The following is a 15,061-nucleotide window of genomic DNA, read 5'->3' as shown; positions in this document are numbered from 1 at the left end:
TGTCAAGTAAACCATCTGCAAGACATAAAAAATTTTGGTTGGCCAGTAATGGTCATTAACTCACAAAATCTTGCTAAAATTCAAGATAATAATATCTTCTAAACCATTTCATTGTCTCAGGAGACCATCCAGTATCCTTTTTTAAGCCTGAAATAGTTTCACTGGCTCAGAGATCCATAAACTTCGAAAAAAATTTCGAAAGTTAGAAAATTTGAATTATATCCAAAAATTAATGAAACTGAGTCATAAAAAATACTGATCACCATTCCTCAATCTCTAGAAATTATGCAGCAGCTTATTATCAAACCTTCCAGGAGGTCCCAGTGCCGGACAAAATCAAATCCTTGAAAAAATTCCTAATATTTTTTCAGAAATTGGCTAAATTTGTGAAAATAAAACCTTGAAAACATTACATTACATTTAGAAACTATGCAGTAACCTATAATGCAGTATCTTAGAGGAGGTTCGGTGGCTTTTGAGGCTGCCGAAACCTATAAAAAGACAAAACTTCAAAATACTTTATATAAAAATGCTAAAATTTGTGATATTAAAAGGTTCAAAACATATCCAATGCCAGAGAATTTTCAGTTACTTAGTATCAAACCCTAACGGAGTTGTTCTGACACCTGAGTCTCAAAAAACCTGAATAATGGTTATAAATGTTAAAAACTGAAAAAATTGCAAAATTTGTCAAAAAAAGCTCAAATTTGTGATGTTCAAGTCTTGAAATACCATTACATCTAGAAATTATACATTAACCTAATTTCAAACCCTCCAGGAGGTTCCTTGGCTTTTGAGGCTGAAAAAAAAAATAAACAAATTTTCAAAAAATTTAAAAAGCAAGTTTTATCAAAAAATTGATAAAATTTGTGACACTAAAAAGTTGAAAAACTTTTCCATAGCCAATAACAATTTGTCAATAAATTATTATCAAACCCTTAAAAGGTTTTCCTCCCCTTGGGTCTGGAAATACCTGAATAAGGAAAAATGTCAAAAAATTTGAAAATTGCACGTTTTGTCGAAAGAATGCTAAAATTCGTGATGTTAATATGTTGAAACCATTCCATTACAACTATTGAAACTATGCAATAACCTATTAATAAACCCTAGAGGAAGTTCCTTGACACCTAGGGCTGATAAATTTGAAAAATGTCACGCATTTTCAAAAAGCTTGAAAAAAATTGTGCAAATTAGTATAAATTTGCTTGATTTTAGACTGCGGTTGTTTCAGAATCTAGACACGGGGTGGGGGTGCACCTGGGGCTGATATGGGGGTCAATAGTGGGGTGGGGTGTAACCGCTCGTGGGGGTGGGGGAAACAGTGGGGGAGTCAACAGTGGAGGGGTCTTCAACCTCTAAGAAACGCCCTTCACACCATAAGTCTCCAAAACAGTTAGAGCTGAAAGGAACCAAGATCACTTAAAGCCCACTGGGCGCTACCTGTTTATCCCGTTTTTGAGGACGAAAAGTCAAAAGCGTCAGACAAAAATTTGGTCAAGCGAAAAATCGCATAAAAAAGACCGACAGGTCTAATATAATTGCTAAAAACTTCGTTCCAGAGCAATTAAAAACATAACCCACTAAACGTCGGAAGAAATGCTCTCGAAAAACTAGTGGGATGTCTAATCAATTGCAGCCTGGGTGGGGGAGGAGGGAGATGGAGCCTAAATGGGACTAAGAAGTTCAAAAGTGCGCTTCAAATAACCACATTAGAGGTTAACATATACCACTATTAAGATTTAAAGTGAAAAATGGCACCAGTTTCGGCGCACTTTTCATTTGAATTTTAGAATTAAATTGCCGCAAATTGATGTCAGCTGCTGAAAATTGTGATTGAGAGAGAATTTTAGATCACGCGAAACGCAAAAAGTCAAGGGCGTAAAAGTCACTCGAAAAGTGAAAACGGTCAAGCAAAAATTTGCATTAAAAAACACTCACACATGTACAATAATTGCTATGAACTTCGTTCAAGAGCAATTAAACACGCTATCCGCCGATGTAAATCACTTTCAATTTTAGCGAGAGGCATCTTGAGAGTGTCAAGAAATTTTGTTAGTAACGTAATCTATGTGTGTGTGACCAAAAAACCTCAAAATAAAAACAATCACTCAAAAAACCTCAAAATAAAAACAATCAAAAACAATGACGTAATTCTCACAAGTGAGTAATCAGATTGCAAAAAATAGCTGTTATAAAAAAGCTGATCTTCTTCGAGTGAAAATTAACAGGTGGTAACTAAAACAATGATGATATAAAATCTGACAATCACTCATATTGCATTAAAAGACACGCCTATAACAATTAATTCAAAACTTCCTTTGAAAGAAAATAAAAACGTCAGAAATATGTTGATCTTTAATCTGACACTTTTAATCCTAGGAATCTTTTGAATCAGAGAAATTTTGGAAATCTTAATTTTTTTCTAAGAAAAAATGTAGACACTCAAAATGGATAAGCTCCCAACAAAAAAAAAACAAAACATTTTCCGAACTTCAATATCTTTCTATCTAGCCAGAGTATTCTTTGCTCTGGAGTTTTCAACAAAATGCATACAATCATCATGAGAATGAGATTTGTGCATTTAAAGTAAAACTTACCACTAGCTGGTGCGAACTTGTTAGGACAAGGCGGCAGCCTCGGAAGCATCTTACACATTCTATGAAATCTCATTCCACATTTGCGACACTTGACTCCGTAAGACATAACACCACGTGAGAGGTTGCACTTTGCGCATTGGAATGTGCTGTAGCACTCATACTTTGAAAACTCATGACTGTAATTCGAATTTGAGCTTTTGTGTCCAATGGCTTCTGAGAAGTCAGACGGTAGCGGAAAATAATGCTGTGCATTATAAATAGCCTCGCATAGCATTTTTTTGTGCAGTTCATCAGCCCGGAAAGTTGACGTTACTTTGCTTGGGTCAACTAAATTTTCGCCCGTTATAACTTCCCGTTTGGAATTAAAAACGTAGAAATATCTGTGAGACTCAGAAGCAGCGATCCATTCTCTAACAACATCAGCCGTCCATTCAGAAATTGCTATTGGCTTCGGTGAAAGTAGCGCTTGTTGTAATTGATACTGCTGCTCAGACATTGAAGAAAAGCAATCCGATACATGTCCATGCAGCGCGCAAATTGGGTGCAAAACTGCTTTGCAGTCATGGCACACTTTCAAAGGTTTTGTGCTTCCAAGGATGAAATCAAGACAATACTGACATTGGATTGGCCTCCTGGCGTAAAACGAATCAAACCTTTTGATTCGCTCCGCCGGGCGCTTCTTCGAACTCATTCAATCTATAAAAGACGCGGTCAAGAAAACTTTATAGCAATAAGCACTGAACTCCGGTAGTTATGAATTTGTTTCAGAGTGCTCCAATTAAGGTAAACGAGTTTTAAATTGTTCTAAGCCCATTCCAAATTCGTACACTACTAAATCAAAGTCTTTTTCCTTAAAATTCACCAATTTTTACGTTCACTCAACTGCGCCTGTATGATGGCACTAACATTTACTGACTGAATTGTTTTGTTTTGGCAGTTCTCTGATGAAGAGTCGCCTTCGGGCAGTCTGTTATTAAGGCACATAAGCATATTAATGTTTAGATCAATTCTGTCCCCAACCCAGTTCACATTGCACAGTATAAAATGGGTCGAATCGATGCCAACTTCAAAATTAGTAAAAGTAGAGTAGTAGTAGACACAGATTTAGGGTTGACCCACGGGTTTAGGAACCCACGGTTTATTAGTATATTTCAAGCCGTCAAAATATTCGCCAAATTATTTGCCATGTGCATGATTTCTGCATATTGTATTAATCAACAAACAGTTTCCAGTATGTATCGCTCAAACTCTGTTTACGCTTTTGATGCTCGTAATGGAGAAAATGACCATCTTAAAAAACTGAGAAACAGCAGTTGGCATCAACTAATGAAACAGCGAAAGATAAGTGAAAATAATCATTACAGCAACAACGAAAAGCGAAACGACAGAAACTGGAAGAAACTCATGACATAGAATAATCTATAATACGTTTTTGTGAAAAGACTGGATTTAAATGTCCAGGCTTTGAACAAACTTTGTATCGACTCTTCTGTTGTTAAGAGACTGGATTTAGTTGTCCAGACTCCCAGCATTATTTATCCTTCTGTTCCTTGAATCTCGCTTTATTTATCCCACCTTAACAATGACAAAATGTTCCAATACGTGTAAAATAGTGATAAATCAAACATCGCCAAGAAACATATGCGTCATCTGTAATGTTCATATGCACTTCCAGCCAAGTTGTACTGGACTTACGCAAGTTGCAGTTAATGGCCTCAAAGAAGCGGGTCAACTGGCAATGCTTCTCCGTGTAAAATGTCTGAATAATAATGAAAGAGACAACTTCATAAAATGTCGAACGCTTGACAAGATGAATGAAAAGATTGAAACAGAAACGCAGATCAAAAAATTGCAGACAATGGAAGAGAGAATAACAGCAGTCGTTGATACAATAGTGGATAATGCCATTAAAACTACATGCGAAAAAGTAGATAAGAGCTCTGCGCAGGCTGTTGCCGTGCAGCCAAGAAATGTAGGTGCTATATCCAAAGCACACTCCCAAGAGCCGCCTGACTTGGATCACAATATCAGAAAAAGCATTCGAACACAAGGGTTTCCGGAAGACCCCGACAAATCCAAAGCCGAGAATTTTATATCCACTACGAATGAAGTGAACGATGTGTTAAACGCAGCTAAAACGACTTGGGAAACTCAGCAACACCAGGAAAAAACCACAGACAGTTTTTCTGACGCTTTAGATTGAACAAGATGCCAGATTATTTGTTACGAAAGCCCACGAAAAAAGAACAGTTCTAAATGAGAAAGGTGTGTTCATTTTACCAGCCTTGTCAAAAGAAGACGCAATTAAAGAAAATTTGTGTCCTAAAAAACGAAGAGAACTACTTGAGGAAAATGTTCCCCGCGATAAACTGAAAATTCGAAACCTCGAGTTGTTCAATGATGGCAAGAAAGTAGATTTAGGAGATAACCATGAAGGATGGTGACTAGGTTTCATCAATATTCTTCTAATTAATACAATAAGCCTAGCATGCTTGGAAAGAAGATCGAAATTTGCTAATGCAGTAATGGTCAATGACCATAACATTATTTGTGTTTGCGAAACATGGTTAAACGACAACATTTCATCATCTGAACAACTGTTAGACAATTACACCACGTATAGATTAGACAGAAAACAAGATGGGGAAAACAACACTCACGGAGGGGAGTGATTGCCATCAAAAACAACTTAGCATCTGAACAACTTAATACTGACCAACCCACCTGCTCACTCACTTGTAGACTAGACATTTACAGACTCAGCTTTTTTTATTTCTGTGCTCTACAACCAACATTTCTGTCAGTCCTTCCAAAAAACAGCACATCAAAAATCTCTGGAGATCTTAATTTTCCGTAGACAAACTGGCACAATTTCTCAACTGAGGACACCGACGAACAGGAATTACTAGAACTCTTTGAAAATAACCTTTATCTTCAAAAAGTGTTGGTTTTAACGCCTGCAAAAACAACATACTGGATGTTGCCTTAAGTCTAAATTGTTACATCCACTCCGCTCTTGACGAAGAATTCACAAAAACATTTAAATGCTCAGATCACAAGATCCCAAGGCAATCAGTCTTCTAGTTGAGTGCCCACATACGGAAATGAAACCAACTTTGAGAACTTTTCGAAGTTTTGGAAGACAACATGTGCGAAGAGATGTACGACTTTTTTGACAGGGTAGCACAAACAACGATTCCCAAAAGGACCACGCAAAGGCAATCTGTACCATTTCGGATTACACCAAGTACGTCCAATTTAACGAAAAAGTTGAACACTCAGCGTAAACTCGTAACGAACAAACCAACGTCATATCGGAAAAACCTAGTAAGGAAATTTCAAAACGTTGTGACAGAGGCCACAGAAATGGATCGGTGTAGCTATCAAGAGAAAATAATGAGCACCAGAGACACCAGTGTGATCTTCAAACATCTCAGAATCCTTAATAAGTCAGCAAACCCCTCAAAAATTCTAATCAATGGTGGAAGATCATCATCCAACATTGATGACAAAAAACAAACTTACTAAGCGACTTCTTTCATTCTGTCTACACTCCTAAACATTCCTTTATCATAGAAGACATCAATTCTAAGAACCCAACTTTAATAAATTTCTATATATCAAAGCAAAAAATTAATCGAATACAATGGGAGCTCGACATCACTAAGACTGGCGGCCCTAACGGGTACCCCTTATCTTCTACCAAAAAACTGCAAAACCAATGACTGATGTCTTACGCCTAGTCTATGAGAACATAAAGCGCTTGAGAAAAATTCCCGACGAATGGAAAATTGCATCAGTCACCCCTGTTTATAAAAAGGGCGACAGGAGGCTGGTTACAAATTATCGTCCAGTTTCTCTACTGAATATCGACAGTAACATTTTCAAAAAATGTATGAATGTATACATGTAACATGTTTCATGTATGAGCCACTATATGAACACTTTGAAAAACACTTGGGAATCAGCATGGTTTTGTTCGAGGTAGACCTGTGACTACAAATATGCTTTCCTTCCTGCAAAAGAATTACGAGGCAATGGAAAAGAACACAAGATAGTTACCTTCTGATCGGACTTCTCAAAAGCTTTCAAAAAAGTACCGCATAAAGAAATACTCCTCAAAGTAGGTCAAATTGGTGTGGACGGCGGCTTCCTCGAAGTTTTGGTTGACTATCTCCACAATAGAAGACAATTCTTCAGAGCTGATAACACAAGCTCCAGGGTTCTTGAAGTCACAAGTGGCATCCCCCAAGGATCCAAGGATCTCCTCTTGGACACCTTCTTTTCTGTATATTCATCAACGACCTCCCAGATGTCCTAAAATTAAGCGTTCTATACCTGTCGGCTGATGACTTGAAGATCCTCTCAATAGGATACAGTGACACCGAATTCAAGGAGGACATAAATGCAGTACAAAACTGGGTAGCAAAAAGCAAATAGAACTTGCAGTCGACAAGTTTGCAAAACTAAACATAAGAGGGCCAGAAAAGGATTTTGAACTCATAAATCAAAATTTGAACTCTCTGCAAGCAATCAAAGACCTTGGTATAAACATCAGTAAGAAAGTGACATGGTCGGCTCATATAAATGATAGACTTAATAAAGCAAACAGACTCCTTTACTTGATAAGGAGGAATGTCGCCTATGCCGTAACACCATTCATAAAATTGGGATTATACAAATCGCTGGTTCTGTCAGTCTTGTTATATGGAATCAACTGTACCACGCCCTCAAATTGTGAACAAGGAAATCTTGAAAAACTCCAGCGGAAAGCAGTTAGGTGGACAACAGGACGAAACGAGCCCTATGAGAATCATCTGAGGCTTTTGAACATCTTGCCATTACCAATATACATGTAGATGAATAATCTCCGCACTCTCTCAAAGCTTACTCAAGAAGGAAGAGATGGTAATGAAATACCTGAAATAAACAAAGTTCGAGGAAGATCCACAGAATTGTACATGCTTAGAAAAGTAAGGCTCGAAAAGGTGCGAAAAGAATTTGTTTTCAAAAAAATGCAGAATAACAAACCGAAACGACAATGAAATAAATTTTATGAAACCGCGAGGACTGAAAGAACCGTATGCTAAACTTGATGTGGAAGTTTGTTAACAAATTGTTCAACACTCAAAATATCTGCACGTGGCAACTGTGTTGCGATTGTCACCGATGCAGAAATATACGGGCAATTCTCTAAAAGCAAGAGTCAAGGGTCAGAACGACCCCTCGACAAGCAGTCATAAATTCCCAGCAACCACAGGCTCAAGACAACTGGATCGCAAACTGCCAGACCTTACGCTAAGGTTACATAAACATAACCGACTAAACGTCGGAAGAATTGCTCTCGAACGACTAGTGGGAGCTCTAATCAATTGCAACCTGCTTCATTCGGGTGGGGAGCGGAGTGAGGGAGTGGGCCTAAATGGGACCAAGAAGTTCAATAGTGAGCTTCAAATAACCACATTAGAGGTTAAGATATACCACTATTAAGATTTAATGTAAAAATGGCACCAGCTGCTGCTTACTTTTCATTTGACTTTTGGTATTAAATTGCCGCCACTTGAAATCAATTGCTTGAAATTGTGATTGAGAGAGAATTTTAGATCACGCGAAACGCAAAAAAGCAAGGGCGTAAAAGTCACTCGAGTAGTCAAAATTGTCAAGCGAACGTTTTGCATAAAAAAAGACACACACGTTTACAATAATTGCTATGAACTTAGTTTAAGAGCAATTAAAAAGGGCACTCTTCTTCGGCCTGTTCTTTCAATACCCGTAAGCAGTTACGAGGACCTCGATATTTTTCTGTCTCCTCTCTTACAGAGGTTACAAGGTACTTATATCGATACCAACTCCAAAGATGCCAGAGCCGCTTCCGAGGCCACCAATTCGAAGGAAGAGGAGCTAATAGTATCTCCCGATAAGGAAAGCTTGTACATCAATCAATCGGTAGAGGAGGCATGATTTTTGCTCTAAAAGAACTGCACTCCAGTGACGAAATTCCTGAGATTCCGAGGTAAGCCGAAGTAACCCTTGAGAATAGCCGCAACGAATGTTTAAGTGTAATAAAATATGGTGCACATTATCGGACGGTTTAGCAATGAGCACTGCACTGGGTGTATTTTTGATAAATTTGTGGATGAGATCTTTTGAAAAATCCTTGCGGGTACCAATTGAGGGAAGGGAGAGCAAAAATATTGACATAAAGGGAAGGCGCTTGGATTTTAACCGACGCGTTACAATCCCAGGTGAAAGAGTCGAGTGCGAGTCATACAAAAATCGGTTTCATACAAAATGCCAAGGTGTTACTAACACGAAGTATAAAAACTTACAGGAAACTGAACGCAACTGTTCCTATTGTGCAAAAAAGGGTACAAAAGAAGACACATTTGCATTAAAATTTTTCAAGGGGTATGTAATAAAACCTAGTGAGCACTGTTAAGGGGAATTCTCTGGAGTAACCTGAGTGTGCAAATTCTCTTCAGAATAATTCACTCTTAAGAAACCCAATGGTAATGGAAACGTAAAAAATGATAGAAACATTGGCTGTCGTTGGTTTCAAAGATCTATTAACACCGGCATTATCCTAAATTTCCTTAGCATCGGTACAACATAAGCAATTTTTCTTATGTTGTGCATCGATACAACATAAGAAACATTTGATTCAAGGGACTGCTCACAGCATTTTCAATGCAAACCGTGATTGGCAATTTTCTGATGTGGCTCTCAAAAAAAATCAGAAGTGGACTGAATTTCAATATCCAAGTGAGTGGTCTTGTTAACAAGGCGTCCAAAAAAATAGTCACAATAGAAAGAGTTAAAGCAAACCCCCCCTAACTGAAAAAAAAGAAGCCCCAGTACAGAAGAAACAATGCTCAAAATATTGCAGGTAGTCTGAAAAAATTTGTGATAGTCAAATCATCTTTACAACGAGAAAATCAGGAGCTTGCTTGTCCGTACTGAAATTATCATAATTTGATAAACTATTGAAATTGCCAAAGCTTCCGACACTTTACCACTAGTTTTTCGAGATATCGAGAGAAGGATTACACTTTTGGACACAACCCCGTTATAGGTTGTGTTACAGCGCATAATAATAAATGGAAAATCCTTGATGGAGTTTGCGGGGTTGAAAAACTAAAACCATTTTACCGTTCTTCATTATAAAGTTGAATTCCTCAAAACCGCAACTAAATGCGCGCGACGAACTGGAGATGGTGGAAGTGACATTGAAGTTTTAGTTCAAACTGAAAAAAAAATTGACTGCACGGCTTCAAAATATTTTTTAAGTACATGTTTATTCAAATATTTGTTAACCCGAGATAAGAACTGATTGGAATGAAGGAGAAAAACTTCTTTTCAGGAATTGAAAACAATATAACCAAGATTTTTAAGAACTCCAGAATAAGGATTGGAATTGTTTAATATTTTAAATTTAAAAAAAACGTTGTAAATGTGATTTTAGCTGTATATAATTTTACAACATTTTTGTTTTTCTTAACTAATTTTGTGAAATTTGATATATGTATTCAATCACAACTATGAGTTCTTATTAAATAATGTTTTTAATTAGGAACCACTTTTAAAAGAAATTGGACGTAGAGAAAGCCTCACTCAAATACAGAGGAAACATCCAGAGGAAACATCAATATAGAGGAAACATTATTTCAAATTTCTCTGAGAAGACTGATAAAAAATGTGTGAGATATTCAACTCATTTTCATAACAAAAAATGAGGAACCGGCCTGCCTACTTTGTAATCATATTTTAATAAAAGTTTGAACTCGCATCGGGTTTATAAAGTTTTATGTAATGGATGCAATTCCTTCTATGCCACCAATTAATTACCAAAAGATCTAAGAAAAGATTCCCCTGTGAGACAAAAAACAGTTAAATAATGTGGTACTGAGCATATTATTGAATTGGGATTTCTTGATATATGTCGCGGGATTGAAAAACTAATGACAATTTGAGCGGACTACATCAAAAGTTGAAAACAGAAACTAGTACACACGACGGTTACCGGTTGCTGGAACTGGCATTGATGTATAAATTCAAATACGGAGCATTTGGTTTTTGAAATTCAAATATTTTTTTGAGTACATGTTGATTCAAAGTTTTGTTAAACTCAAAAGTCAAGGATCACAACACAGAGGAATGAAATTAATAACTTCCTTTCAGGAATTGAAAACAAATAACTGAGATTTTCAAAAACTCTGCTATAAAGATTGTAACTTTTTTGTGTTTTAATTGTGAATAAAAATCATGAATGTGACATTAACTGTAATTAATTTCAAAAAATCGTTTTTATTTTAACGTATTTAGTAAAATTTGATAAATAGAGCCGACTTTGAAATCATATTTTGATAAAAATTTGGAATGACATCGGGTATTTAAAGCTTTATGTAAATGATGCAATTCTTTCTATGTTTGCAAAAGCATCCGACGATCTGCCATTAGAATTTTGAAACACCAAAAACGGTTGCCGCTCAGGACAGAACCCCGTTATTGGCTGTGGTACGGCGCATAATTTTGAACGGAACATTCTCGAAGCATGTCATGGGGTTGAAAAACGAATAGCTAGTTATCTGCATCAAATAGTGAAAACCGCAACTAGTACATGCGGCGAGTACCGGGGGCGGGAAATGAAAGTAATGTGTTAGCTTAAATACAAAACATTTGACTTTTGAAATTCAAAAAATATTGAGGTAGATGTTAATTAAAATTTTGTTAGCCCCAACAAGTGGGAAAAACAACAATGGAAAAAAGTGAATACTCCTGTTCAAGTAATGAAAACGAAATGACTGGACTTTTCAAAAACTCCAGAATAAAGAGAATAAAGATTGTTAATTTTTCCGTGTATTAAATGTAAAAAAAGTTCGCAAATTTGATTTTAAATGTAAATAGTTTCAAAATTTGCTGTTTTTTATAAGCATTTCGTGGAGTTTGATAAATGTAGTCAATGACAAGTACAAATATTTTTTAACTAAATTTGCTCAGTAGTGAATTAGTCTTAAGAAAAAGCCAACGGATAGAAAACCTCACTCAAATGTAGAGGAAACTTCACAGAGGAGGCATCAATACAGAGGAATCATCATTCAAACTAATATGAGTAGACTAAAAAATTTATGTGATTTTCAAATCACTTTCATAACGTGAAAATTAGGAGCTTGCTTGCCCAACCAGAGTCATATGTTGATAAAAGTTTGAAATTGTATATGTTATATAAAGGTACTATTTTTGAAATGGTAATGGATTACATTACGTCTGATTTGGCAACCGACAATTCACGAATTAAATTTCGAAAGATCAAAAGATAGATTCCCCTGTGAGACAAAAAAACCGTTAAATACTGTGGTGCTGCGAATATTTTTGACTAGGGAGTTTTCGATATATGTCGCGGGAATGAAAAACTAATGACAAATGGAGCGGACTGCATCAAAAGTGAAAACAGAAACTAGTAAACACGACGGTTACCGGGGGCCGGAACCGGCATTGATGTATAAGTCCAAATACGGAGTGTTTGACTTTTGAAATTCAAAAAATTTTTCGGGTACATGTTAATTCAAAATTTTGTTAAACCCAACAAGTCAAAGATAAGAACACAGGAATGAAATTAATAACTTTGTTTCAGGAATTGAAAACAAATAACTGAGATTTTCAAAAACTCTGGTATAAAAACTGTAACTTTTTTAGTGAAATAAGTTTGAATAAATTATTATAAATGTGATTTTATTTGTAATTTTATTCAGAAAATCGTTGTTACTTCAACTTATTTAGTAAATGTCGATAAAATGATTCAATGTCAAGTACAAAAACATTGTAAATGGTTTTGGTTGATTGTGTATCAGTTTTTAGTAAATCTGACGATGAAGGCAATGTTCAAAAACATTCTTCTTTTGATTCAATTTGAATTTTACTGAACATTTTTTCTTCGCGACATCTTTTCACTCCTTTATTATTGGTTTTTAAAAGCAGAACTTGCTCGAAGACGTTTGTCAGACGTTTCGTTCTGTCATAGAATTTAGTGTCAGTCATTTGCAGTTTTGTTTTCGGCGCTATGAATTCTCCTTGCGCTCATTGTTGTGACGTTCTTTCGTTCAAGTAAGTAAAATTATCCGCTTAAGCAGTATATTTCACTTCAGAATCGATACGGGGTTATGCTCGCCATGGAAGTCGAGATAAAAGGTGATCGGTAGCACCTCGTACTGTTTCAATTTTCTTATTTGTGTGTTTGCTGCCCTTTATCCACTTCATGACCCCTTTTCGGAGAAGTTCAACTCTCTTCTGAGTTCTTTTGGGAGATCAAACTGGAGAACCATGCACAAGGTTTGGAACAATGTAGCCAACATATGCGTTTAAGCCTGTTTTGAGCCTGCATGATTTCGAGAGGTTTCCCTTTGTTTGATGAAGCGCTGATTTGGCTTTTTGTGTTCGTTGGTGGCAATTATCAGTCGAATTTAAGCTGCTTGCAACAATCAAACCAAGATCTTTCTGGATTGGCTGACATGCTACTATTTCATCGTTGATAGAAGTTTGTGAAAAATCTGTGGAGTTGAACAGGTAACGTTCTGAAAAATTAAGAACCATTTAGTTTTCTTCACAATGAAGCTCAGTAGCTGACGCACAGTCGCATCAAGGTCACGTTTCGAGCTCACTAAAATCTTTAAATAATCCGCTTAGTCGAAATTTTTGCGCTTTTTAATTTTTTTAAGGTTGTTTGAATATAAAAGAACATTAGGGGACCTAGAAGGGATTTTTTTGGAAATTCGGTTTTGACATTGGTATCGTCAGAATTGTGACCAGAATTAGAGACCAAATGTTTTCTGTTCCAGAGATACGACAAAATCAAATTTAGTATGTTTCCTTCAAATTGCTGAAATTGCTGTAGCAATCGGTGGTGTCGCACCCTTTCAAACGCCTTGACAAAGTCTATGTACAGTAAACTCAATTTAGTAGATGATGTATAGTCCAACTGTCTGCTGTTGGAACATCGAAAAAAATATTAATTGTAGAGTAACAGATCTAGCTTTGCAAAAATCAAACTGGTTTCGATGTAACTTTTTTTTTCTAGATAATTGTGGAGTGACTCAACGATTACTTTCTCATTTACTTTGAAGAGAATACAGAGCAGAATGATTAGTCTGTAATTGTCACTATACATCTGGTCCCCGTCCTAATAAATATGAGGTCACATCTGCTATTTTCCAGAGACTGGGGTGCAGTCCTTTGTTGACCACGGTCTGAATCAGTAAAATCAAAGATTTGGCAAATGATATAAAAAATCCATTAGGGCCGGTTGCGTGGCCTTTGTCAAGCTGTGACAGCTTCAGGGCAACATCATTTCCTGCTAAGCTTAGAAAGTTCAGCCTTTTTTATCGAAAATTTTAAAAGAAAGATCGTTGCTCACTCTTTCGTTAAAAACAATCGTGAAGAAATCGTTGAACGCGTTCGCTTTGTCTCCCAGCAGACAATAAACATGCTCACAGGTATCAAGGGTTTGCGTCCTACCCGGGCCGAGGTGTCAACGCTAAAAAACGCAAAATTATGTAAGATTGGCGTTGAATGCGTTGAATTTATGTAAGATCTACGCTTGAGCGTAGATCTTACATAAATTCAACGCATTCAACGCCAATCTTACATATTTTGCGTTGAAATTTGGCGTAGATCTTACATATTTAGCGTTGAACTTTAGCGTAGATCTTACATATTTAGCGTTGAATTTAGCGTAGATCTTACATAAATTCAACGCATTCAAAGCCAATCGTACATAATTTGGCGTTGAATTTTGGCGTAGAACTTACATATTTAGCGTTGAATTATAGCGTAGATCTTACATATTTTGCGTTGAATTTAGCGTAGATCTTACATATATTCAACGCATTCAACGCCAATTGTACATAATTTGGCGTTAAATTTTGGCGTAGATCTTACATATTTAGCGTTGAATTTTAGCGTAGATCTTACATATTTTGCGTTGAATTTAGCGTAGATCTTACATAAATTCAACGCATTCAAAGCCAATCGTACATAATTCGGCGTTGAATTTTGGCGTAGAACTTACATATTTAGCGTTGAATTATAGCGTAGATCTTACATATTTTGCGTTGAATTTAGCGTAGATCTTACATATATTCAACGCATTCAACGCCAATTGTACATAATTTGGCGTTAAATTTTGGCGTAGATCTTACATATTTAGCCTTGAATTTTAGCGTAGATCTTACATATTTAGCGTTGAATTTTAGCGTAGATCTTACATATTTTGCGTTGAATTTAGCGTAGATATTACATAAATTCAACGCATTCAAAGCCAATCGTACATAATTCGGCGTTGAATTTTGGCGTAGAACTTACATATTTAGCGTTGAATTATAGCGTAGATCTTACATATTTTGCGTTGAATTTAGCGTAGATCTTACATATATTCAACGCATTCAACGCCAATTGTACATAATTTGGCGTTA

The 15,061-nt window shown here is 36.3% G+C and overlaps 1 protein-coding gene across 1 annotated transcript in view; it reads right to left on the bottom strand.

The window, feature by feature from the left end:
- Nucleotides 1-3,496, bottom strand: part of LOC142335913 (phosphatidylinositol 3-kinase regulatory subunit alpha-like) — a 63,045-nt gene extending 59,549 nt beyond the window's left edge. Inside the window, exon 1 of the mRNA XM_075384296.1 lies at nt 2,598-3,496. Within this exon, the coding sequence (XP_075240411.1) occupies nt 2,598-3,288 (691 nt within the window). The 5' untranslated portion in view covers nt 3,289-3,496. The remainder of the gene's footprint in view (nt 1-2,597) is intronic.
- Between the last annotated feature and the right edge of the window lie 11,565 nt (nt 3,497-15,061).

The sequence above is a fragment of the Convolutriloba macropyga genome, chromosome 3 (assembly GCF_964194025.1).
Source record: "Convolutriloba macropyga chromosome 3, txConMacr16.3, whole genome shotgun sequence".
NCBI lineage: Eukaryota > Metazoa > Xenacoelomorpha > Acoela > Convolutidae > Convolutriloba > Convolutriloba macropyga.
This window is presented reverse-complemented; position numbering and strand designations above follow the sequence as displayed.